Source organism: Piliocolobus tephrosceles, chromosome 12, assembly GCF_002776525.5.
Source record: "Piliocolobus tephrosceles isolate RC106 chromosome 12, ASM277652v3, whole genome shotgun sequence".
Lineage (NCBI taxonomy): Eukaryota > Metazoa > Chordata > Mammalia > Primates > Cercopithecidae > Piliocolobus > Piliocolobus tephrosceles.
The window spans coordinates 123,736,516-123,762,173 of NC_045445.1; the positions used below are offsets into that span (position 1 = coordinate 123,736,516).

Consider the following 25,658-nt stretch of genomic DNA (forward strand, 5'->3'; position numbering starts at 1 on the left):
CCAGGTTTTTTTTTTTTTTTTCTTTAACAGGAAAAAGGAAGTCCTGGAATAGGGAAGAAGTAGAAGAATTCTGGTGTTAAACTGAAACTTGGAGTATCAGTATCAACTAACAATTTTTTCACAGTTATGAGTTTTTGGGGGTAATGAAAGTATACATGTTTAAATTTCCAAGTTGGCAGCCTGTTAGGAGCCACAGGATACAAGTATGTCGTGAGCAGTGAGAGCTGGCTGGCAGGCGTGAGGTGGCCACAGTCAGGTTCTCATCTCTTCTCTGAAAGTTGCAGATCTAGATGGTTTCAGAATTTAAAGGTTTTCCAATTTTAGGAAGGTAAAAAGGAGCCTATACCATACATTGTACAATACAGAGTATTAGAGAGCCACATCATAGCTGCAGTGAAATACATGAACATCTCTAGTAAGTAGGATAAAGACTATGTAATCAAGTCAGTTCAGGTCTGGTTTTGCTAGAAAATGAGTTCTGGCAGCAAATATATGAAACAGAAATTCAATTTTCAGTTTTTTTGGAGTTCAGGATTCAGAGAAAAGCCTATGGTCCTGTGGGCTGGTGATGACAAAGGTCAGGTGCTGAAGTTTGATTGGGGTTTGAACCTTGACTAGAGCATTCACAAGCTTCAGGAGCAGGGGTAAGTTTCTTTACACTTCTAAACTTCATTGTAACCACCTATAAAATAAGAACAGTATCTACTTCACAGAGATTTGGTGAGGGTTAAAATGTGCTTAACATTTAAACCAGAGGCAGTGGCTCACGCATGTAATCCTAGCTACTTGGGAGGCTGAGATGGGCAGATCACTTGAGGCCAGGAGTTTGAGACCAGCCTGGGCAATGTAGCAAGACCCCAATCTCTATAAATAAAAATTTAATAAACCACAATATTTAACAGTCACATATTCTTAAAACTTAGAAAAGAGGCTAATTAAATAGAAATCACTAATGATGCTGATGATACTCAAACAGAATAGCCTGAGGCCAGGGGATACACAATCGAATTGTCAGTTACTGCTTGGTCAGCCCTGAGAACCCATTCCCTGGGCTCATCTGATGATTCTGCAATAATTAAAACTCAACTACTAGGCATGGTCTAAGAGAATCCAATTTCAGGAAGCATTTTCTTCAAGCTTCCTTGGATTATCAGCCTGTTATAAAACTCATGTGGAAAGAAACTTTTATCTGTCTCTGTATCCCTCATAGCACATATTATAGTGCTTCGCCTATGGTAGCTTCTCAATGATTTATTCAAAGAATAGATCATCCTTTCAGAAGTTTGTTTTTTTCTTTGTTTGTTGTTGATTTTTTTTTTTTTTTTTTTTTTTTTTTTTGAAACAGAGTCTTGCCGCTCTGTTGCCCAGGCTGAAGTGCAGTGGTGCGATCTTGGCTCACTGCAACCTTAGCCTCCCAGGTTCAAACGATTCTCTCCTGCCTCAGCCTCCCGAGTAGCTGGGATCACAGGTGCCCATCACCACGCCCAGCTAATTTTTGTATTTTTAGTAGAGATGAGGTTTCACCAAGTTGCACAGGCTGGTCTCCAACTCCTGACCTCAAGTGACCTGCTCACCTCAGCCTCCCAAAGTGCTGGGATTACAGGCGTAAGCCACCGCACCTGGTCCAGAAGTTTGTGTTTTTTATTTTTATTTTTATTTTTCTATTTTTATTTTTTTATTATACTTTTAAGTTCTAGGGTACATGTGCATAACGTGCAGGTTTGTTACATATATATACATGTGCCATGTTGGTGTGCTGCACCCATCAACTCGTCAGCACCCATCAATTCATCATTTATATCAGGTATAACTCCCCAATGCAATCCCTCCCCCCTCCCCCCTCCCCATGATAGGCCCCATTGTGTGATGTTCCCCTTCCCGAGTCCAAGTGAGCTCATTGATCAGTTCCCACCTATGAGTGAGAACATGCGGTGTTTGGTTTTCTCTTCTTGTGATAGTTTGCTAAGAATGATGGTTTCCAGCTGCATCCATGTCCCTACAAAGGACGTAAACTCATCCTTTTTTATGGCTGCATAGTATTCCATGGTGTATATGTGCCACATTTTCTTAATCCAGTCTGTCACTGATGGACATTTGGGTTGATTCCAAGTCTTTGCTATTGTGAATAGTGGTGTGTTTTTTAAAAAGAGTAGTTGAAAAATCTCAGGTTTTGTCTCTTACATTCTACATGAAGTTTAGGGACAAATTATTTGTACTCAGATGCCTTAATTATATATCAGCTTAAATAGGAGGATAAGTCTTTTTTTGTTAATTAGTTAGCCTAAAAATAAGTATGAAATGCCTCATTTTTATAATCTTTCTGTGCTTTCTTCATATACGTTGAAAGTATCTTTCCTATGTATTAATGCCAGATACTCAGTTTAAATCAAAAGGTTCTAACAACCTTTTTTTTTTTTTAAATAATAAACTTACCAAGAAAAACATTTTGGTTTTAAATGAATGTCCTCGTCAGAAGGTTCTGTTTTGATGAGTCTTCTGGTATACTGTGTATTTTCCAGTTCTGCTTTCCAATGATTTGACTTCATTTTTTCCCTACTTACTTGGCTTCTCCACATTACTTAATTTTGACTTTCTAGTTTTATTCTGCATTTCTCAATATACTTCATCTCATTCAAATTTATCAATTAAGTTTTTCCTTGGTATCAGTTCAAAGACGACAAAGGGAGCAGGTGAGGGGCCTTGGAAAATTCTGACTTAGTGGATGCAAACAGGTCATTAGACTCAAATACAGTCATGTGCATTTCTTCTGTTTTTCTCCTAAGTTTGACGATCCTTTCATTCTCTTCTGTTTCTGGTTGCTTTGTTTGTTTGTTTGTTTGTTTTTGAGACAGAGTCTCACTCTGTTGCCCAGGCTGGACTGCAGTGGCACAATCTCAGCTCACTGCAACCTCCACCTCCTGGGTTCAAGCGATTCTCCTGCCTCAGCCTCCTGAGTAGCTGGGATTACAGGCATGCAACACCACACCCGGCTAATTTTTGTATTTTTAGTAGAGACGGGGTTTCACCATGTTGGCCAGGTTGGTCTCAAACTCCTGACCTCAGGTGATCCACCCGCCTCGGCTTCCCAAAGTTCTAGGATTACAGGCGTGAGCCACTGCGCCTGGCCTCTGTTTGTTTTTTATACTTTGCCCTTTTATTGGGAAGCTGGAGACAATTACTATATTTGCAAAAGGTATGATTTGCTTTGTCTAGAAAGGTCCCATACAGCTTCACATTCACCAAGACCTAGGATGAGTAGACACAGAAATACAAATGACTTTCAATTTAATGCAGGAAGCCTTCCCGATGGTTGGACCAGGAGGTAGCCAAGAGCGTTTAGCTAGCCGCCTGAGAGCAGGAGCTCACAGACATATTTCTTTATACCTGGCTTCCGTAGTGGCTGATAACCCTGGCTTGGCTTTAATCCTCTTTTCGAGTAATTTACGGGCGGCAGAAAAAATAATTATTTCTTCAGTTAATCAAGTCACCTGATAATAAGAAACTTTTTCTTTTTTATTTATTTATTTTTTGAGATGGAGTTTCACTCTTATTGCCCAGGCTGGAGTGCAATGGCGGGATCTCACCTCACTACCACCTCAGCCTCCTAAGTTCAAGCGATTGACAATAAGCACCTTTTAATTAAAGCAGAGGCTAAGGACATATTTTACACTGTCTTCAATCAACAGAGACCACGCCTCCTAAAATGTACAGTCTCCTCTGTCTGGATTACTTGAAGGCTTTCTTTGTCCATTGTTCAGCTTTAGCAGTTGGTGGGGGCGGGGGGGTGGTTTGGGAGTGGCAATAATGAGATAAAGGGCAATACATGGAAAAATTACTCGCAAGGCACCAAAAAAACCCAGCAGAATGATCCAGCTCATTCTGATAATTTTTATTAACATCCTCAAATAAATGCTTTTCATTAATATCACCACTAAATGTCTGAGTTGGCAATGTATTTTTCCCATTAACCATGTTAAAATTCGTAAAATATAACTGAGAACATATTATTTTAAGGTGAGCTCTTTTTAAAAAAATTTGCGGTGCAGCACACCAACATGGCACAAGTATACATATGTAACAAACCTGCACATTATGCACATGTACCCTAGAACTTAAAGTATAATAATAATAAAAAAAAATTTCAACTTTTATTTTAGATACAGGGGTGCATGCACAGGCTTGTTCCATGGGGATGTTGCACCCAGGTAGTGTGCACAGTACCCAGCAGGTGGTTTTTCAACCCGCGCCCACTTCCCTCCCCTGTCTAGTAGTTTGCAGTGTCTGTTTTTCCCATGTTTATGTCCATGTATGGAGGTGAGCTCTTCAACTTCTTTTCTCCAGTTGTAGTTATAAGATTTCAATCTGCTGAAAACACTGAATTTAAGAATAAGTCATTAATTTTTGGATTTACGAGGGTTAAACAATGATTAATTGAACAGTCCTTCAGAAGAAACAACCTGACATGTGAATGGAGACCTACCAAATGATTGTGAATGTCCTTCAAAGAATCACTTTTTTAAAAACTTAGTTTCTACTTTTAAAATGTTTGTTTTGCCTCATGAGCAGTCTCTCACTGCCTTAAAAGCTTAAGTTTTCCTTTGTTCAAGAAAATGTATTCCTGAATCTAAGAAGAGATCAAAATAGGTTAGATTTGGAACCCGCCAAACTCGGGGCCGCCTCCACTCTGGGCCGGACCATGTTTCGGTTATTATTATTAATCACAGCGAGTCAGTTATGCCGGTAATCCCAGCACTTTGGGAGGCTGAGGCAAGAGGACTGCTTGAGTACAAAAGTTCAAGACCAGCCCAGGCAACATAGGGAGACCCAGTCTCTACAAAAAATAAAAAATTAGCTGGGCATGGTGGTGCATGACTATAGTTCCAGCTACTTGGGAGACTGAGGCAGGAGGATCGCTTGAGCTGGGAGGTCGAGGCTGCAGTGAGCTGTGATTGTGCCACTGCACTCCAGCCTAGGTGACACAGTGAAACCCCATTTCAAAAAAAACAAAAAAAGAGTAAGTCAGAACTTCAGAGACAAAGAGCCAAAGACTGCGGACTTCACGCACACTTTATTCCCTATCAAATTCAATGCCTCCAAACATCCAGATATTACATGACTTCTTTTAAGCCAATGTCCACATTATGACACTCACAGATGCTGTGAGTCAGGAATTTAGACAGAGCGCAGAAGGGATGGCTTATCTGGGTCTCAGCTGGGAAAACTCGAAGGCTGCAGGTTGACTAGATCTTGGGTCTGGAAGCATCCGAGGGCCCCTTCACTCCGAAGTCTGATGCTTGGGCCAGATGACTTCGCAACTAGGATTGCACATCTGAGCAGCTTGGGGTGGCCTCTTCCTGGGCTCTCTCACATCACGGCATCCTCGGGCTAGTTCGATCCTTCCACCACTTCAGTGAAAAGACAGCAGCCGCATGGCCTTTTATGACCCAGGCTCAGAAGTCACACGGCTGGCCTACGTCTAACACAATCAATTAGGCGAAGTAGCCAGGGCCTGCCCAGACTCCAGAAGGAAATTTCGACTCCCACTCCTGACAGAGGGGTGCCAAGGTCACACTATAGAAAAGTATCCTCATGGCCATCTTTGGAAAATGTGATCTTCTCTAGGATGTTAATGGGGGTTTGTAGATGATTTATTGCTAAATTATATTTTAAAACACTCTTTTATGGACAGTCAGGTTTTGTCTCTTCTGGGGTTAATGTCCATTTTTCTGTCTTTGTTAGTCTCCTTCTTGCTGTAGGCTTCCCTCAGACATGTGGTGATCTTTGATTGTTCAGTCAGGTTTGGGAGGGAAGCAGGCTAAAGACTGGGAGCCCTGTGGGGCTCTTGGTGGAGTGAGCGCCCCAAATTCCTGATTACACGGGGCTTTTCAGCGGGCACTAACACCACACCAGCTTCCCTGATTCTCCTGAAAATAGTTCCATCAATGTCTTTAGAGAAGAATCCCCTTTTGTCCTTTACCTTGCTGATAGAGATAACTGCCTGCTGTTAATGTTCTAAAGGTCAGAACAAAGGGTGGCCCTTCTGTCTGCAGACTTTTAGTTCATTCTCCTGTTTGCACCCAGCCAGCCTTCCTGCCACTCCTCCCCGCTACTGGTCTACTGCGTTGCTGAGGTGGGAGTCTCCTGCCCCCCACCCTGGGCTCTGCAGCACTATGCTCAGCAGCCTCCTCTGCTGCGGTGCCTTCTGAGAGTGTTCTAGACCCGAGAGTTGTCCAATACAGGAACCAGCAGCCATTACGAGAAATTTATTTATTTTTTTAGTTTTACTTTTTTGAGACAGTGTCTTGCTCTGTCGCCCAAGCTGGAGTGCAGTGGCATGATCCCAGCTCACTGCAACCTGCGCCTCCCAAGTTCCAGAGATTCTCCTACTTCAGCCTCCTGAATAGCTGGGATTACAGATGTGCGCCACCACGCCCGGCTAATTTTTGTATTTTTAGTAGACACAGGTTTTCACCATGTTGGCCAGGCTGGTCTCAAACTCCTGACCTCGGGTGATCCACCAGCCTGAGCCTCTCAAAGTGCTGGGAAATCACAGGCGTGAGCCACAGCGCCTGGCCCCATTAAGGGAAATTTAGATGGTCCATTTTATTTTTATATCAATGATGAATTCCCCAAGGGTAATAACTGTATCATGGTTATTAGGAGAATGCCCTTAAGCTGAGGACATACATACTTAAGTATCTAGGGGTAAAGAGGCATGATGTCTGCAATTTATTCTCAAATGCTTCAGCAAAAAAGCATAAAGCATGTGTATGTGAGAGGGAGAGAGAAAGAGAGAGAATAGGGAAAAATAAAGCAAATACGGCAAACTAACTAATAAAAATCTTCCTATAACTAGAATCGTTCTATTCTTTAAAAAAAAATACAAAAATCTCATACAAAACATGCTACTATAAGAAGAGCTTCCTAATGGGGTCTGATACCCGTGGTACCCTTCATGTAATGATTTTTGTTCTTCTGACAGGAAAAGGGGGTACCAAGGTGATTGGGACAGAGTTCTTAATCAAGGTAGTAGTCCCTTGATCCTCTCTCTTTAGCAATCCTGTTTGTCTGCTCTTTTGAAATATATATCTACACAGACTAGTGAGAAAACTGCTGCTCTGTATAACAAAGCCAAAGCAAGCTGTGAATGGATTTCTCTGTGGGCCCAGAAGTTGTGCCCTCCGCTTGGGCAATGCCCTCTGCCACTGCCTCGGTCACTGAGTTCTATGAGTTCTACGTCCTGTATCATGATTGCTCAAAAGATTGAAGAGTCCATTAGTACAATACCTGGTACATTGTAGGTATTCAATAAATATTTCCTGGCTGGGCACGGTGGCTCACACCTGTAATCCCAGTGGGAAGCCAAGGTGGGAGGATCACTTGAGCTCAGATGTTCTAGACCAGCCTGGGCAACATGGCGAAACCCCATCTCTACTAAAAATACAAAAAAATTAGCCAGGTGTGGTGGCGGGCACCTGTAATCCCAGCTACTTAGGAGGCTGAGGCATGAGAATTGCTTGAACCTGGGAGGTGGAGGTTACAGTGAGCCAAGATCGTGCCACTGCACTCCAGCCTGGGTGACAGAGTGAGACTTTGTCTCAACAACAACAAAAATTTCCTGGCTGGGCGTGGTGGCTCACACCTGTAATCCCAAAGGGAGGCCAGGGCAGGAGGATCACTTGAACTCAGGAGTTCGAGACCAGCCTGGGGCATATGGTGAAACCCCATTTCTACAAAAAATACACAAATTAGCCAGATGTGGTGGTGTGCACCTGTAGTGCTGTGTACTCAGAGGCTGAGATGCAAGGATCGCTTGAGCCCGGAAGGTCAAAGCTGCAGGGAGCCAAGATTGCACCACTGCACTCCAGCCTACGTGACAGAGTGAGAGCCTGTGTCACATACAAACACACACACACAAAAAACCTCTGATCACAACTGAAAATTAAAACACTCAATAAGTTCAGTTACAAAGTTAACATAGCAAATAAAATTCAGGGGTTCAAGATAACATTTGCAGGTAATGGTAAATCCCTCTTACAGGTCAATTCATTCTATATATTTGGTTAAGGGTATTCAATCCTTAAGATCATAAGAAGAGCCAAAAGGGAGGTAGGAAGACAATAATACAGTGGCAGTAACAGTCAATACGGTGTGTCAGGCCAGAGAGTGGAAAAGAAGAGACATGATGTGTTCAGAACAGATGTCACAAATAAAGCTGTGACCAGCTAGAGCATGTGAGTAACAAGCACTATGCAGCTAAAGCCGCCATGCATCCATATCAACCTAATTCCAGAAGGGAGTTTAGAATCTAGTCCTAACGGTAAATTGGTGAGTTACAGGATGCCTTGTTATCATGGAAGCAGGAATAGCTAATGGTCACATTGTACTCATATTTGAGGTTAACTGAGGCAAATCGTTTAGTTAGCCATCACAGTGATCAAAGGGAATCCAAAGCAAGTTATACTCAAAGCACAAAAGAGCTGAAAGTGCTATGTTTCTTGGAAAATGATCAGTTTTATACACTGAGACCTTCAGCCAACAAACTTTAAGATAATTGGCATTCAAGATTAAGAGCTCCCTACCCAGCTTTTATTCTTAGCAGAAAGCTGACTTCATCCAGGAAATGCTGTCACTAACTTCTCACAGTAAATTCATAACCAACATCTACCAATCACCTATCATGTGCTATGCACTATGCCATACGTTCTCAGTGTCATCAATGCAACCACCCTATGATTAGCCACTAGCATTTCTATTTTGTAGATAAGGACACTGAAGTGTAGTGGGATTAAGTGATTTGCCCAGGCTCACACTGCTGGTAGGCACCAGAAATTAAGACTGGAGTACAAGTCTGCATATACTGCTTCTCATATTCCCAGAGATGATAATGCAGACTAACAAGTAGTGGTTTTCAGAAGTAGAATTATTTCACTGTAAGTAAGTGGAGTAGGTATCAATCTGATAGTTCTGAAATAATAAAATTAGATAAGCATTAGATTATACCATTTCCTGATTGTGTAACAGAATAAATTTAGACAAAACCTCAGCATTGCTAATAGAGACTGTATTTGCTATAAATAATTGCATTGGGGACAATGGTATACTATGTTAAACTGAAAAGAGCATAGGTTTAAAAGCTCAATCTTGCCTGTAATCCCAGCACTTTGACAGGCCAAGGTGGGCAGATTACTTGAGGTCAGGAGTTCGAGACCAGCCTGGACAACATGGTGAAACCCCATCTCTACTAAAAATACAAAAAATTAGCCAGGCGTGGTGACAGGTGCCTGTTATCCCAGATACTTGGGAGGCTAAGGCAGGAGAATCACTCGAACCTGGAGGAGGAGGTTGCAGTGAGCCAAGATCACACCACGTACTCCAGCCTGGGCGACAGAGGAACACTCTGTCTCCAAAAAACAAACCAACCTACCTCACTCTACCTGAATTTTAACCATGGCTTTGCCCCTAACTTTGCTTAGGTAAGAGACTTAAACTATCTAAGCTTTACACTCTTCATCCAAAAAATGGAAACACTTACTTTGTGTGGACGCGGTGAGAATTACAGCTAACTACTATTGTGTTTAGCAGAAAGTGGCACACAAATGTAAGTTCCCTTGGCCTCATAAAAAGAATAATTTCTGGTTCCCTTTGGAAGAGGTGGCCAAGATGTTATACCAACAACTAGCTGATGATTGGGACAGTCTCTTCCTTACTTGGGGCTTCTACTTTCTCATGTGTAAAATTGGGAAAATTACAGATAATCTCCATATTAGTTTGTTCTCATGTGGCTAGAAAGAACTACCTGAGACTGGGTAATTTATGAAGGAAAGAGGTTTAATTGACTCACAGTTCCACATGGCTGGGGAGGCCTGAGGAAACTTACAATCATGGCAGAGGCGAAGGGGAAGCAAGCACGTCTTCACACAGTGGCAGGAGACAGAGAGCGAAGGGTGAAGTACTACACACTTTTAAACAACCAGATCTCATGAGAACTCACTTGCTATCGTGAGAACAGCAAGGGGGTAAATCTGCCCCCAAGATCCAATCACCTCCTACCAGGCCCCACCACCAACACTGAAGATCATAATTCAACATGAGATTTGGGTAGGGACACAGAGCCAAACCACATCAATCTCTAAGCTCAAGTTCCCAATGAATTAGTCTAAGAGGATAAGATTTTTGTTTGTCTCTCTATACAGTTATTTATCATACACTAACCTTGCCTACTAACGTAAATTCTAAGACAACTCTGGAGAGCAGTGCTAGGAGTAAACAGCCAAGGAAAAAAGGTGGAAGTCAAGAAAAAGGCGCTGGGCACGGTGGCTCACGCCTGTAATCTCAGCACTTTGGGAGGCTGAGGTGGGCAGATCACGAGGTCAGGAGATCAAGACCATGGTGAAACCCCGTCTCTACTAAAAATACAAAAAATTAGCCAGGTGAGGTGGCAGGCACCTGTAGTCCCAGCTACTGGGGAGGCTGAGACAGGAGAATGGCGTGAACCCGGGAGGCAGAGCTTACAGTGAGCCAAGATCATGCCACTGCACTCCAGCCTGGTCAACACAGGGAGACTGCGTCAAAAAAAAAAAAAAGAAAAAGAAAAAGAAAAAGGGTATGCACATTTACATTTTGTTCTTCTCTTTGTGATCTCCATCCAGAAAGCCTCCAGCAACATTTCGGAAAAAGAACAATTGGGTTAACACCTTACCTGTTCCCAGAAACCACCCTTATTTCAAAAACGTTTAAGGGAGAGGTAGGGACAGCAGAAAAGATACCACAAAATCATATGATTCATCCTTCTGGCTAGCATATATAAATTTATGTATTTGTCCCAGCTTCTCATTTATCTATGAGCTCCTCAAAGGCAATGACTATGCCTTGGCAATTTCCCAATGCTTCTTAGTTTCCATTTCATTCCAAATCCAGAACTTTCAACTAATGCTGATGGACTCCAGAATGACTTCAGTGTTAACCTTTGGCATCTCACTTACAGACTCTATCCCCTAAAGTGGTTCATAGCTCTTGGGCAAAAATTTCACCAGATCTAACACTGTGGTTTTAACTCTGTAAGAATATTATTACACAATCGCCTGGGTAACCCAAAAGCACCAGCACCTAGACTCCTATCTGCAGCGATTGATTTAATTGGTTTATGTAGGGAGCAGGTGTCACTCATTTTAGGCGCTCCCCAGATGATTCTCATGAGCAGCCAGGCCTAAGAACCATGGACTAGCATCTAATCATAGAAAATTCAGTGAGGGTAAACAAATCAAAGAACTCCTCAAGCCCAGACAATGGCTATTAAGCATCCCCAATTTTTTATTTACCCATGTACTGTTGTCTTTATTTTCACCTTTGAGTTTTATTTCAGCCTCTTAGGAAACTGACCACAAACATCTTTGTACTCTGTAAGAGACTTTTCAGTGTCAGCTCTCTTTTTTCCCTTTCACTTTTAGATGATCTGAAATGGGGAAGATAAAAACTAAACAAACTCAAGAAAGAAACGGCTGTGCTTCAGGATGTGGTAATGCTTGGGAGGCGGTGACAATGAACTTGATGGTCCTTTCCTCCAGTTTGTTTTGCTCACACACCGCGCCCATTCCCTCCTCACCTACTTTCTCTGCTATAAAGAGGTGGTAAGACGATCAGGCAGGCAGACATGTGGCTCTACTATCTATTATATGTGTGAGTCATTTTCTTACCTGCTCAGAACTTTAGTTTCCTAATTGGTAAAATGGGCATGGCTGTTGGGAGAATGAGATGATATCCTATTTTAGTTGGTAAGTACTCAGTAAGTGCTAGCTGAATCTACTGAATCTTGTTCAGGTGCCATATAAAGTCTTTTTTTTTTTTTTTTTTTTTTTTTGGAGACGGAGCCTCACTCCATCGCCCAGGCTGGACTGCAGTGGCGCGATCTTGGTTCACTGCAACCTCTGCCTCCCGGGTTCAAGCAATTCTCCTGCCTCAGCCTCCTAAGTAGCTAGAATTATAGGCAAGTGCCACCATGCCTGGCTAATTTTTTTTGTATTTTATCAGAGATGGGGTTTCACTATGTTTGCCGGGCTGGTCACAAACTCCTGATCTCATATGATCTGCCTGCCTCGGCCTCCCAAAGCGTTGGGATTATTATAGGCGTGAGTCACTGCACCTGGCCAAGAGTCCATTTTAATTTCCTTCTCCAATAGCTTCCCTGAAGTCAAGCTCAGGTCAAAGAAACAGGAATAGGAGTATGTAGGCCAGAGATAACAGGGTAGAGAATATGTAAGGAGCTCTAACAAAAGAAGCAGTACCCTGGCCATGAAGGGCAATTTCTAGAGAACAGGAGACTCCCTGAGACAAGCAGCTTCCTCCCAGAAGAGTCTATTACAAATAAAGTGCTCACACGAGCACATTACATGACCAATGCAGGAATAGTAATATAGCAATAACCACTTTGCTTTCTATTTAACTGCAGAATCAGGAGGAGAAATTAACCAAAGTTATACAAAATCCACAGGCAGGTATTAAGAAATATCTGCTAGCAAGCTTAAGGAAACATTATACCCTACTAGAAAAGACCCAAGAAAAGGTTCAGATAGAAGCCTGAGTGTTCTCTGGTCTACGAAAATGTAACAATTGTGGGAAAATATATGTAAGTTACAAATTTCAAAAGGCCCTACTGTTTTCTGGCCGGCAACACACGGCGAAATATTTAACTTCATGGTGTGGGAAAATGTTAGAGAGATGATCATTTCTTCCCAACAGTGAGACTATTATATACTGACCTCCATGCCCTGGTAAGAGAGAAAGCAACACTGGTACAACTCAAATGGTTAAGTAGAATCATAGATTAAGTCCAAGAATGAAAATAAAATCACGGCCGGGCGCGGTGGCTCAAGCCTGTAATCCCAGCACTTTGGGAGGCCGAGACGGGTGGATCATGAGGTCAGGAGATCGAGACCATCCTGGCTAACACGCTGAAACCCCGTCTCTACTAAAAAAAAATACAAAAAACTAGCCGGGCGAGGTGGCGGGCGCCTGCAGTCCCAGCTACTCGGGAGGCTGAGGCAGGAGAATGGCGTGAACCCGGGAGGCGGAGCTTGCAGTGAGCTGAGATCTGGCCACTGCACTCCAGCCTGGGTGACAGAGCGAGACTCCGTCTCAAAAAAAAAAAAAAAAAAAAAAAAGAAAATAAAATCACAACTGTTTAGGTGACCCTTAGGGAAATAACATACCACTGAGTTAGAACCCTAAGTATTCAATTAGCAGGAATATAAATGCTGACCTGTGCAAATGTAATAGTTTGCTATAATTTTTGTGCCATTCATTATGACAAAAGGTATAATCTCAGAGTTAAGATGAGACAATGACCAAGAACGGGGTTCTCCTTGAGGGATATGAAGGACATCCACCATGGGTCACAATCAAACCCAGCTCTCCCATGAAGGCATGTATAGTGGTAAACTAGCCTCCCTGCCATAAAAGCGAAATAGGCTAACTGAAGATACTTCAATGCTAGTTTTTCCTTTGTTTGTTTGTGTGTTTGTTTGAGACAGAGTCTCGTTCCGTCATCCAGGCTGGAGTACAGTGGCAAGATCTCGGCTCACTGCACCCTCCACCTCCCAGGTTCAAACAATTCTCCTGACTCAGCCTCCCGAGTGGCTGTGATTACAGATGTGAGCCATCACTCCCAGCTGATTCTTTGTTTTGTATTGTATTTTTTTAGTAGAGATGGGGGTTTCACCACGTTGGCCAGGCTGGTCTCGAACTCCTGACCTCAAGTGATTCGCCCACCTTGGCCTCCCAAAGTGCTGGGATTACAGGCGTGAGCCACCCAAGTCCGGCCTCAATGCCAGTTTCAATGCCAAGTACATGACAAAGATGGAAACCCTAGAACACCACGTAACCCACCCACAGTTCCCTTAGCACACTTTTGATGATATGCTATTCAAGGTGCACAATGACTAATTTATCAAGAAGAATTAGTACACAAGAAAAGCAAAAATTATTTAAAGTGTAAAGTAATAAATAAGGAACTGCCCTCACCAAATTTCAACATAAATTACAAAGTTAAAATGTGATATTTAGTTAAAATCAGAAAAGTTGCCGTGTTGACTAGAACCCACAAATACAAACTACTCTGAGAACTTAGCATATGATCAAAGAGAAACAGCCAAGTTTCAAGAGAAAAACTTGAGGTCTTAATAATTGTTGGGCAACTTAACAGTAGAACAGGGTAAAAACGAGTTAGCTACAAAGGCTCATCAGAAAATGGCAATGGATTCCAGAGAGATTTAATAACTACTTACAAACTCTGCTATAGGTGACAAATCTGACCATGATAAAAGCACTGTAAATGATATAGGTGATACTGACCATATGAAAACACAGACTGTGCATTAGATAAAAAGGAAACCAACATACAGTATTAACATATGTAAATATATGGGCAAAGGCGGGAAGGGCTATCACAAAAAACAGATGAATTACCTATATTACAGGTAATATAGCAATTCTTTCCAAATGTCTTCAATTTTATACTTTGATAATTACTTTGCCAAAGGAAACGATACTTACACAGCACAATAGCTTACTATGCCAAATATACACAGGAATTTATGCAAATGATAAAATCTCCAGATTCTGGTTACAAAATGGCCAATAGCACTTTACACAGAACAAAAAGCAGACAAAAAAGAAACCCAAACAAAGGAAAAAGCACTTTTAATTCCTGTGTTACCTATGATGCAATTAAAATCATAAAACCTCATTTTGGCAGGGTTATGGAGAAACTGATACAGTTAAACTTTGCTGATAGCCCTGGATAAATTAAAGCTATAAAATGTCAAAGGCTTTCATACGGTAATTCCACTCTGAGACAGATCTCCTATAGGTAAACCACCCGATTACCTGGAAAAGTCTTCACTACCCCAAAAGTCACACTCCAGATAGCCAAAGTTTATTGTTAATAGCATACAGGAGAAACAGAGCTTTACCACTTAAATGGAAATTAAGACCAATCACTGCTCAGTTCTTTAAAGAGGGAACTGATTTGTCTTAGGACAGGGATCAACAAACTTTCTGTACAGGACCAGATAGTAAACATTTTTGGCTTTGTGGGCCATATAGTCTCTGTCAATACTCAATTCTGCTGTTGTGGATGGACAAAAGTCACTAACAATATGTGATGAATGAGCATGGCTGTGTTCCAGTAAAACTTTATTTACAAAATCAGGAGTTGTCAAAACCCACAGTGTGCAACACAAAGAATGAGCCCTAATGTAAACTATGGACTTTAGGTGATAATGATGGGTCAATGTTGGTTCATCAATTATAACAAATGTCCCACACTGGTGCAGGATACTGATGGTGGCAGAGACTGTGTTTGGGGGTGGGGAGGGGTTCTGTGGGCACTCTGTACTTCTGCTCAATTTTGCTGTAAACCTAAAACTGCCTTTCAGTATTTGTGGAGGATTGGTTCCAGGATACTCTTGGATATCAAAATCCATGGATACTCAAGTCCCTTACATAAAATGGCCTAGAGTATTTGCATATGACCTATGCACATCCTTCCATATACTTTAAATTATCTCTAGACTAGTTACAAGGCCTACACATCATTTCATTTACATGGATTCAACATAGTATTTAGTAAGAGGCAAATTCAAATTTTGCTTTTTGGAACTTTGTGGAATATTTTTTCTGAATATTTTCTATCTGAGGTTGATTGAATCCATGGATATGGAACCCACAGATACGGAGGACAAACTGTATTCTTTTTAAAAAACAGTCTATTAATTAGAAAAAAAAAAAAAACAGGTAGCCAGCCCTCAGGCTATAGGTTGATATTCTTAGACCAGGGTATTCCTAAAATAAAAGGATTTGCCCAACTCTAATCCTAAAATAAAAGGATTTGCCCAACTCTAAAATCAGATCACCATGGAAGTAAAATAATGGAATGCCTATATATATAAAGGAAAAGAAAAAGCAGTGATATTTTCAGATTCCATCCAGTAACAAAACCAAGGTTTCCCAAATCTTGCCAACAGTCTGATCAATTTTCCAAAAGCTTAATGGGAGGAAACCACCCAACTATCAATAGGTCAGTAACTGCAGCTGTCTCCACTTTCAAAAGCACACAAAACATAAGTGCTACAAAGACAGTGAGGCCAGAGCTATGACTTTGGTGCCTGAGAGCTGCCCCAGAGCCAGATAAACCACGTCATGTTAAAATGCAGCCTTATCAGATCTTAAAGGCCCAAAAAGCCCTCCCTTCCTTGTAAAAAGATGGCAGGGCTGTCAGACAATCTGCTTTCTGATGGTTTTATTTGAGAGATGCTATATTTACATGTGGGGACACTATGGAAGTTTAAACTTGGCTGGGCACAGTGGCTCACGTCTGTGATCCCAACACTTTGGAAGGCAGAGGCAGGTGGATCACCTGAAGTCAGGAGTTTGAGACCAGCCTGGCCAAGACAGTGAAACCCCGTCTCTACTAAAAATACAAAAATTAGCCGGGTGTGGTGGCGCATGCCTGTAGTCCCAGGTACTCAGGAGGCTGAGGCACGAGAACTGCTTGAACCCAGGAGGCGGAGGTTGCAGTGAGCCGAGATGGCACCACTGCACTCCAGCCTGGGCGACAGAGTGAGACTCCGTCTCAAAATAAATAAATAAGATAAATAAATAACCTTATATAACTGACTAAATGAAAGTGACATAATGTTTAATAACCTCAATATGGAGTCAGGCATGCTATCAGTAGTTGCCATTCATGTAGCACCCACTCTGCAGAGCAAGCTGAGCTGAGGAAGCTGTGAGAGGTTACAAAGAAGAGGTAAGCGCCTGTCCTTTGGAAAGAGACAATGAGGATAAAATCTAACAAAAGGAGGCAGGAGCAAAATCTCTTTAATAGAAGTGTGGCTGTGCAAAAGTAACTGGAAAATCAAACAAATGGGAGGTCAGTCTGCAGGGAGGGGACAAAAGTGGTTAATACGGGAACCAGAAGCCGACAGGGCGAGACTGGAAGATGAAAAGCAAGTCCAAAAGAAAATGTGAATCATTTCCTACCAACTCATTCAACATTCAGAAGGTTCTATCTTTATGCCATAATAGTCCAACGTCTCCTTTTCTTATATAATTAAGAGAATTTTTAATTTATCACAACTGCTTAAGGGAAAGAGAACTCAAATTTGGGCAAATATAACAAGGAGCCACCATAATATTAACTGCCAGTCAAAAACAATAAATTGATCCAAAATTCCAGAGGTTTACAGAAAAAAAATATGGAACAAGACATGTGAAAGTTATATTTAAGGAAATAAATTCAGGCCAGGGACAGTGACTCATGCCTGTAATTCCAGCACTTTGGGAGGCAGAGGCGGGTGGATCACCTGAGGTCAGGAGTTCGAGACCAGCCTGGGCAACATGAAAAAATACCATCTCTACTAAAAATACAAAAATTAGCCAGGTGTGGTGGCAGACGCCTATAATCCCAGCTACTCGGGAGGCTGAGGCAGGAGAATCACCTGAACCTGAGAGGCAGAGGTTGCAGTGAGCCAAGACCACGCCACTACACTCCGACCTGGGCGACACAGTGAGACCCTGTCTCAAGTAAGTAAATAAATAAATTAAATACATAAATAAATAAATAACAAACAAATTCAATAAATGTTTATTCTGAACATTAAAATGTGATATTTTCACTGCTCCCAATAAGGAATTAACATATATTTATCTGAAGCCACACTGTCCAATAGAAATATGTGAGCCAGGCCGGGTGCGGTGGCTCACGCCTGTAATCCTAGCACTTTGGGAGGCTGAGGAGGGTGGATCACCTGAGGTCGAGAGTTCAAGACCAGCCTGACCAACATGGAGAAACCCCATCTCTACTAAAAATACAAAATTAGCTGGGCATGGAGGCGCATGCCTGTAATCCCAGCTACTTAGAAGGCTGAGGCAGGAGAATTGCTTGAACCTGGGAGGCGGAGGTTGTGGTGAGCCAAGATCGCGCCATTGCACTCCAGCCTGGGCAACAAGAGCGAAACTCCATCTCAAACAAACAAAAAAAGAAACATGTGAGCCACATATATAATTTAAAATGTCCTAGTAGCCACATTAACATAAAAAAGAAATAAAGTTTTTGATAATATTCCATTTAACCCAACATATCTAAAATATTACCATTTCAACATGCAATCAATATAAGATGTACTGATATTTTACTATTTTTACATTAAGTCTTTGAAATCCAGTGTGTATTTTATACTGAAAGCACATCTCAATTCAGAGGCTAAATTTCTATCAGAAATAATTGACCTATAAAGAGATTTCATAAAATTTACAGGTGATAAAGTGGGTTCACATATCCACGATATTCCACACAGATGTAAAAATTAACTGAATCAAGTATCCGTTTTAAATTTAAATTGAGTCAATTCAGTTTTTCGACCACATTTCAAGTGCTCGAAAGTCTCATAGTTGACAGGTGGTGACCCATATGGGACAAAGGTCTACAGAAATAAAGTAATAACTATAAAGATAACCACTAGAATCAAAAATTCAAGCCTAGCTATTTATTAAAATAAATATGACAAAACAAAGCAAATATATAACATAGGAAAATTGAGGTATTAAAAACAGAAAGCAATAGAACATTACAAATGCTGATCATTACAGATGACAGATCTATCATATCAGTAAGTATAAACAGGTTAAACTTACCGCATGAAAAAGATTCATTCACAAAGCAAAACCCAACTTTACACTACATTTAGAGACATATTTAGAGCAAAGTAATTCGGAAAAACTGAAAATAAAAGGATGGCAATGCCATCCCAGGAAATGTAAACAAGAAAATAGGGAACTAGATCTCAATGTCAAATAAGGATGAATCCAGACCAAAAAGCCTTCAACTAGTAAAAGGGCAGCACTCTAATGCTAATGGGCATATCTCACAACGAGGACATGAGTTAATAAGCATCAAACATAACACTGATAGTCATAAAGCAAAAACTGTAGGAGCTATATGGAGAAAGAGAATCATTATTAGGAGGCTTTAACTTCTCTTGTGTTTGATCCATGACAAATCAGGTGGATAAAAAAAGTAAAGCTACACAAAACCTAAATTACATAATATTACAGAGCTGATATATCACACTCTGCAACCTGAGAAGAGAGCATAACCTTCTTTTTGTTGCCCAAGGAACACTCACAGAAAACAACCATATAATGAGCTTCAAACAGCAATAAATTAGAGAATAATTCAGACAACATTCTGTAATCACAATGCAACAAAAATAGACATAAATAAAATTAAAATACAGACTGCATCCTCACTGGAAATTTTTAAACTCCCTCAAACAACTCTTCATTCATAGGAAAATAAAAACCTGAAGATGCAGAAGAGCTAAGAGAAAAAGGACCAAATACACACACATCAGCTGCTAACGCAGTGCTCAGAGGAATAACTAACCTTAAACACTGAAATAAACAAAACAAAGAAGAAAGCATTTAATTTTTTTTATTATACTTTAAGTTCTGGGGTACATGTGCAGAACGTACAGGTTTGTTACATAGGTATACACATGCCATGGTGATTTGCTGCACCCATCAACTTGTCATCTACATTAGGTATTTCTCCTAATGCTATCCCTCCTCTACCCCCCCAACCTCCTGACAGGCCCTGGTGTGTGATGTTCCCCTCCCTGTGTCAGTGTGTTCTCATTGTTCAACTCCCACTTTTGAGTGAGAACAGAAAGCACCTAATTTTTAAAAGAGCAAAATAAACCTGAGATCAGAGGGAATTATTAAAGTTAAATCAGACAATAAACTAGATAACAAAAGTTATAAAACTAATAAATCCAACCAAATAAATAATCAACTAACTTAAGAAGAAGGGGGGACAAATGTCACAGGGAGAATTAAGACTATTCAATGACAACTATCTCAGCTATCCAAACTGACTTAAAAACCTCAATGAGTAGGATAATTTTCTTTATTTTCTTTTTGTTTGTTTGTTTTTTTTTTTTTTTTTTTTTTGAGATGCAGTTTCACTCTTGTCACCCAGGCTGGAGTGCAAGGGCATGATCTTGGCTCACTACAACCTCTGCCTTCTGGATTCAAGCAATTCTCCTGCCCCAGCCTCCCCAGTAGCTGGGATTACAGGTGTCCACCACTACGCCTGGCTGATTTTTGTATTTTTAGTAGAGATGGGGTTTCACCACGTTGGCCAGGCTAGTCTCAAACTCCCGACCTCATGTGATCCACCTGCCTTGGCCTCCCAAAGTGCTGGGATTACAGGCGTGAGCCACTGAGCCTGACCAAGTAGGATAATTTTCAAGAAAAATATATCAAAATGGATGCTAGAAGAGACAGAAAATCTACAGAGATCAATAACACAGAATAGAGAAAGCTGTCAGAGAGCAAAATTCCCCAAAACATACAGGCTTAAACAATTTCATATGAAGTTCTATCAAATCTTTAAAAAACAAATAATTCAAAAGATAAATTAGTCTTAGCATAGAAAAAGAAAAAAATTTATCTTCTTGAAAACAAAAATTTATCTTTTTGAAACAAGCATGACATTGATAAGAAAATCTAACAGACCACACATACAACATCTACAGCACATGGATATCAATAAAACAAACCCAGGAGTTCATCATTCTATTCTCTCTACTTCTGTAAATGTTTAAGGTCTAGAGATCTATTGCACAACATGAAGAATATATAATAGATAATAAAATTGTACTGTATATGGGATTCATGCTAAATGAGTAGATTTTAGCTGACCTTGCCACAAAAATAAAAAAGGGTAACTAAGTGAGATGATAGATATGTTCATTTGTTTCACTGTAGTAACCTTTTAACTATATGTATCCCATAACATCATGTTGTATACCTTAATTATACACAATAAAATTTATGTATGTATTTACCTATACATGTGCATCCCCCAGGCTGGAGTGCAGTGGCACAAACACAGTTCACTGCAGCTTCAATCTGGGCTCAAGCCATCCTCCTGTCTCAGCCTCCTGAGTAGCTAAGACCCCAGGTGTGTGACACCACCACTCCTGGCTAATTTTTTTTTTAAGAGACAGGATCTCGCTATGTTGTCCAGGGCTGACCTCAAACTCCCGATCTCAAGCCATCGTCTGTCTTGGCCTCTCAAAGCACTGGAATTACAGGCACCCGCCTAAATTTTTTTTTTTAATTCCATAATAAAAAACTAAAATAAAGACATCTTTAATCAAGGAGAAAAAAATTCTATCTAGATATACCATTTTTTTTACCAATCGAAAGTTTGACAATAATGTGGTGAAGGCATAGGAAGATAGGTACTCTCAGAAACTTCTAGCGAGGGGGAAACAGACAACCTTTATGGAAAGCAACTGACAATGTTCGTCAAAATTACAAATGCACATGCCTGCTGATGTAGCAATCTCATGTTTAGGAATCTGTCCTATGTATACACCCGGACATGCATGAAATGACAATGCATATAATAATTCACTGGAGGGCAGGTTGCCATAGCAAAGACTAGAAACAACCTATTAATTGTAGTCATCAATAGGGAAAGTTGGCTAATAAATTCTAGTACATTCATATAACCAAATTCTTAGAAGACATAAAAAGGAAAAACAAAGTTCTGCAGGTATAGATATACAAAGTTGTGTTTCTAAGGTATTAAGCTCAAAAAACAAGGTACAGACAAAGGTATAAACTGCCATTTATGCAAAAAAGGGGAGGCCAGTGGGCACAAGTGGGAAGTAGGCTTTTCTGTGTCCTTTTGCACCTTCTGAATTTGGAACCATATGACTGTAATCTTAGGCCCAAAATAAAAATCTCATTTTTAAAAATGCCACCATTTGGAATGTACTATTGCCATTATAAATTAAAAATCCATTTAGAACACTTGTTATTCTTGCTATATTTGCTAACTGTGTGGCAGGCTATATTTCAAGTCAAGATGGAGTTCAAGAAACTTTCATTATTTTAAAAAGCATAGAGAAAAATACTGCACATAGATGAAAGGGGGCCAGTAGATCAGACAGATCATCTGATTAATGACGCTTAACCCTGGATATGCTTTAGAATGACAGGGGATCTCCTAAAAATACCAATGTTCTGCTCTCCACCCCTAGCACCCCCAGACCATTTACAACAAAAATTCAGAGTATGAGGCCCTGGCCTGAAAACCACTCAAGTAAACGCTTCCAAACAGAAGTCCAGGGGACATTTTGCTCCCCCAGGGGACATTTGGCAATGACTGGAGACATGTTTGGTTGTCACGACTTGGAGTGGGAGGTGCTCATGGCATCTAGTGGGTAGAGGCCTGGGATGTAGCTCAACTTCCCACAGTGCACAAAACAGCTCCTACCAAAATTACCTGGCCTGAAATGGCAAGAGTGCTGACGCTCAGGAACCCCTGCTTTAAAATAAAATCACTGCGTCTGAAGTAACAACCAGTTTTAGCCTCCACTTTTGAACACGGGAAATAATCTCACTTACTGATGTGCGGTCCATTCACATAAGAAAGCCTATTTACCAAGGTTGTAACAAATTGTGTATATCCTGTGTATCTCCTTTCTCTGGTCCCTGTCTAGTTACTCTAGTCAAAATGTATGTCCCATTTGTAAAGTACCCATGGAGAAAGGCATAAAGTTCATAAACTAGTAGCCTGTGAGCCAACTTGATCCATCCGTCTATTTTGTTTATACCAAAGTTCTCTTGAAATATACTGAATTGGTGCCAATCAGCTGCCCCTTTGGAGCTAGTCATATACCAGGGATTTGTCACAGTCCTCCACTTGTTGGCTTCATTCACTTATCCACTGCCCGCTACCTGGGGCTTTCAGTGTCTGAGTTGGCCCTCTCCTGCAGTTTTCTCTAATCATACAGGGGCATGAAGCTCTTCACTCCTCCTCTCTCCTCACCTTAAAAATATCCCACACCCATTCTGAATTCTCCAACTCCCACATCACTTGCCAAAATAGAACTGCTATGAAGAGACAGAACTAAGAGAAAAGTAGAAGTAGAGATGGACTTTTTGCAACAACTCCCTTCTTTTAGTTGTCCTGTCATTAAAGATAGACTGATTAGCACCTGATTCATCTCTGGGTGTTACAAACTAGTCTTGTCACTTCTAGCAAATTCCACTACAACTATATCTAGCACTTGAAGGAAACCCTTAAGTTATTATGCTTCTCTCGTGACCTTAGTGAATCCCTCCACCCCTCCCCAAAATAGATCAGAAGACTTTTATAGGAAATATCTATCAAAAGATTTGGTAGTTTTCTTTTAGAAAGTTCATGCCTTCTCCTTTGAAATCACAATCGTAAAGTGGTGAGCTGTGCTTTTAAAGATCTCCTGATACAATCTACTCATTTTATTAATGAAGAAAATGAACCCCAAGTGAGGTTTGGTCACTTAGTCAAGGGCACATTCTGAGCTAGTGGCAGAGCCAGAATTAGAACATTTGTTTCCAGATACTGGCCCCACAGGTTTTTCATGATAACAATATCCTCCACTTGGTTTTCCTACTCACATAACATCCTTGCCAAAATACCTATTAACACGGGTAGACACTCGCTGCTATGGAAATCAACTAACCAAAATTTTGGCTGGCTACTGGAGCTATCACTTAAACTTTGAGGGCGGAAAGAACTGGGCGTTTCTGGATTCCTTTTGTTCCTTTTATTGTGAATTATCCTGTCTCAGTTTACACTAATGAAAGGCTGATACCTTCAGAATCTTCCCTAAACCTAAAAGATGGAAAACGTGCCTATATTTACAGCAACAGCAACACTTTCTAAACTCTAAAGTCAGAAACTGCCTCAAACCTCTACAGTTCTCAAGACGGTAAGTAAAACTACCAACAGCTTTTGAGAGTGAAGTTTTAAGACACAAAGATCAATGTCTCATTGAACTTTGACTTTCATCATCATTCTCTGGTAAATTGGTTTCTAAAATTTTAATTTGGTCTCAACTTTAACCTATTCCTCTCTTCCTATCCTAGCTTTAAAAAAAAAAAAAAAAGTATGGACATCACTTTTTGCATATCAGGTCTTCCTCAAGTGTTCTACCTACTTGGCACTTTAGTTTTTATGCCCAACTGACACTATCACTGACATCCTTGACATTTACACAAAATGCATTAAATTAACAGACACCCCACGATTTCCCCTCGAGAGCTTAGAACATCTTTGCTGCTGGATTTATTTTCCTTCAGGGATGCTGAGTTCCATTCTGATACCTCAATGCATGCGTTTTACTTTTAGGTGTTTCACAACCAGCTCCTTCGTTTTCTGGGGAAACATGATCCAGTTAATAGAAGGTGGTGGAATCTATTCCCATCTCAGCTAGGCCTGAGGCAGGCTGGGAACCCGGATCTTCTTTGGTCCCACCTCAATCCGTGAAAGCCGCCCACCAGCCCACCGGACGGGGAAATGTGGGTGGGACACCAATGGAGAAGAGAAACGAAAGGTACTGGCACTAAAGCCAGAGTTGTATTAGACCCTGCTCTGATGCTACGAACCCAGGCGTCCGCTCTTCCCAAGCATCTAAGGCGTCTGCAGTGCAGGCCTCTAACTGCTTTAACATAACCTGATGAAGACAACAGTTCGAGTCCTGCCACTCCAGCCACACAGCAACACCTTAGAGCAGAAAAGGGACAAAATGCCGTTGCATAATTTATTCAACCTCAAGGTATTTCTAAACAGTTCTTACCCAACCAAAAAAAAAAAAAAAAAAAAATCTAAAAATAAAAACATTAAAAAGCCACCCACGTCTCGTTCTGAAGTTTTAAGGGCTGTGAGGTTTGTGTCAAGTAGATGTGAAGCTAACGATGGCAGGTTTGGGGAGTCTCGCCTGCGATGAGGGTCCTGCAATGAGACGCCGTTTCTGTGTCTCCGGGTAAGTCCCAGGCTGGGTGCGAGGGGGCCAGGCCCTGCCCCTCCACGCCCCGAAATCCGAGCCCCAGGAGAGCCCCCCGGATATCACCTAGCCTCGCCTGCGGTTCCCACGGACTTTACCCCGAAGCTGCGGGGATCTGGGGTGGTAGCCTGAATGGCGGCGGCCCCGGGCTCATGGGGACTCTTGGCCCTGTACTCACCGAAGTCCAGGAACTGTTTGATGGAGAGCGGCGACGGCGAGAAGCGCGAGTAGCGCTCGATCTGCTTGGGCACCGGCTGCTTCAGCAGCCACCGGAACAGCCGCATCCTCGCCGGGGCGGCGTACAGACCCGCCTAGACGCCCGGGTGGCCGCAAGGGCTGGCGCAGCCAAGCCGCACGGATAGGGCACGTTTGCTAAGCGCGCACCCCGACCTCGATCTCGGCCTCGGTGCCGCCGGTGCAGCCGCCGCAGCAGCAGCAACAGCTCCCGGACCGCGGCCGGCCGCCCGCGGCTTCCCTAGGCTCCGCCTCGCTGGGCGGAGTCGGTTGCTGCACGTACGCGGCGCGCGAGGGGCGGCGAAGAGCGCGAGGGGCACGCGGCCGCGCGCGCCCTCCACTGATTGGCCGCCGTCGCCGCCTCTGTGACGTTTTTTATTTTGTTCGGGCGCGGCGCCAGAGCCCGAGCTCCCTGGCTCGTGGGACTCAGCCCAGCCCAGCCCAGCAAGTGCAGCCGCTCTCGGCTCCGCCCCTGGCTGGGTTCTCCACTGCCAAAAGGTAGCCGAGGTGCCCGGGGAC

At 41.8% G+C, this 25,658-nt stretch overlaps 1 protein-coding gene across 2 annotated transcripts in view; it reads right to left on the reverse strand.

The window, feature by feature from the left end:
- PDK3 (pyruvate dehydrogenase kinase 3) overlaps nucleotides 1-25,424 on the reverse strand; it is a 76,703-nt gene extending 51,279 nt beyond the window's left edge. For both annotated transcript variants that reach the window (XM_023202588.2, XM_023202589.1), the window contains exon 1: nucleotides 25,084-25,424. In XM_023202588.2, the coding sequence (XP_023058356.1) occupies nucleotides 25,084-25,189 (106 nt within the window). In that variant the 5' untranslated portion in view covers nucleotides 25,190-25,424. The remainder of the gene's footprint in view (nucleotides 1-25,083) is intronic.
- Nucleotides 25,425-25,658: the final 234 nt, after the last annotated feature.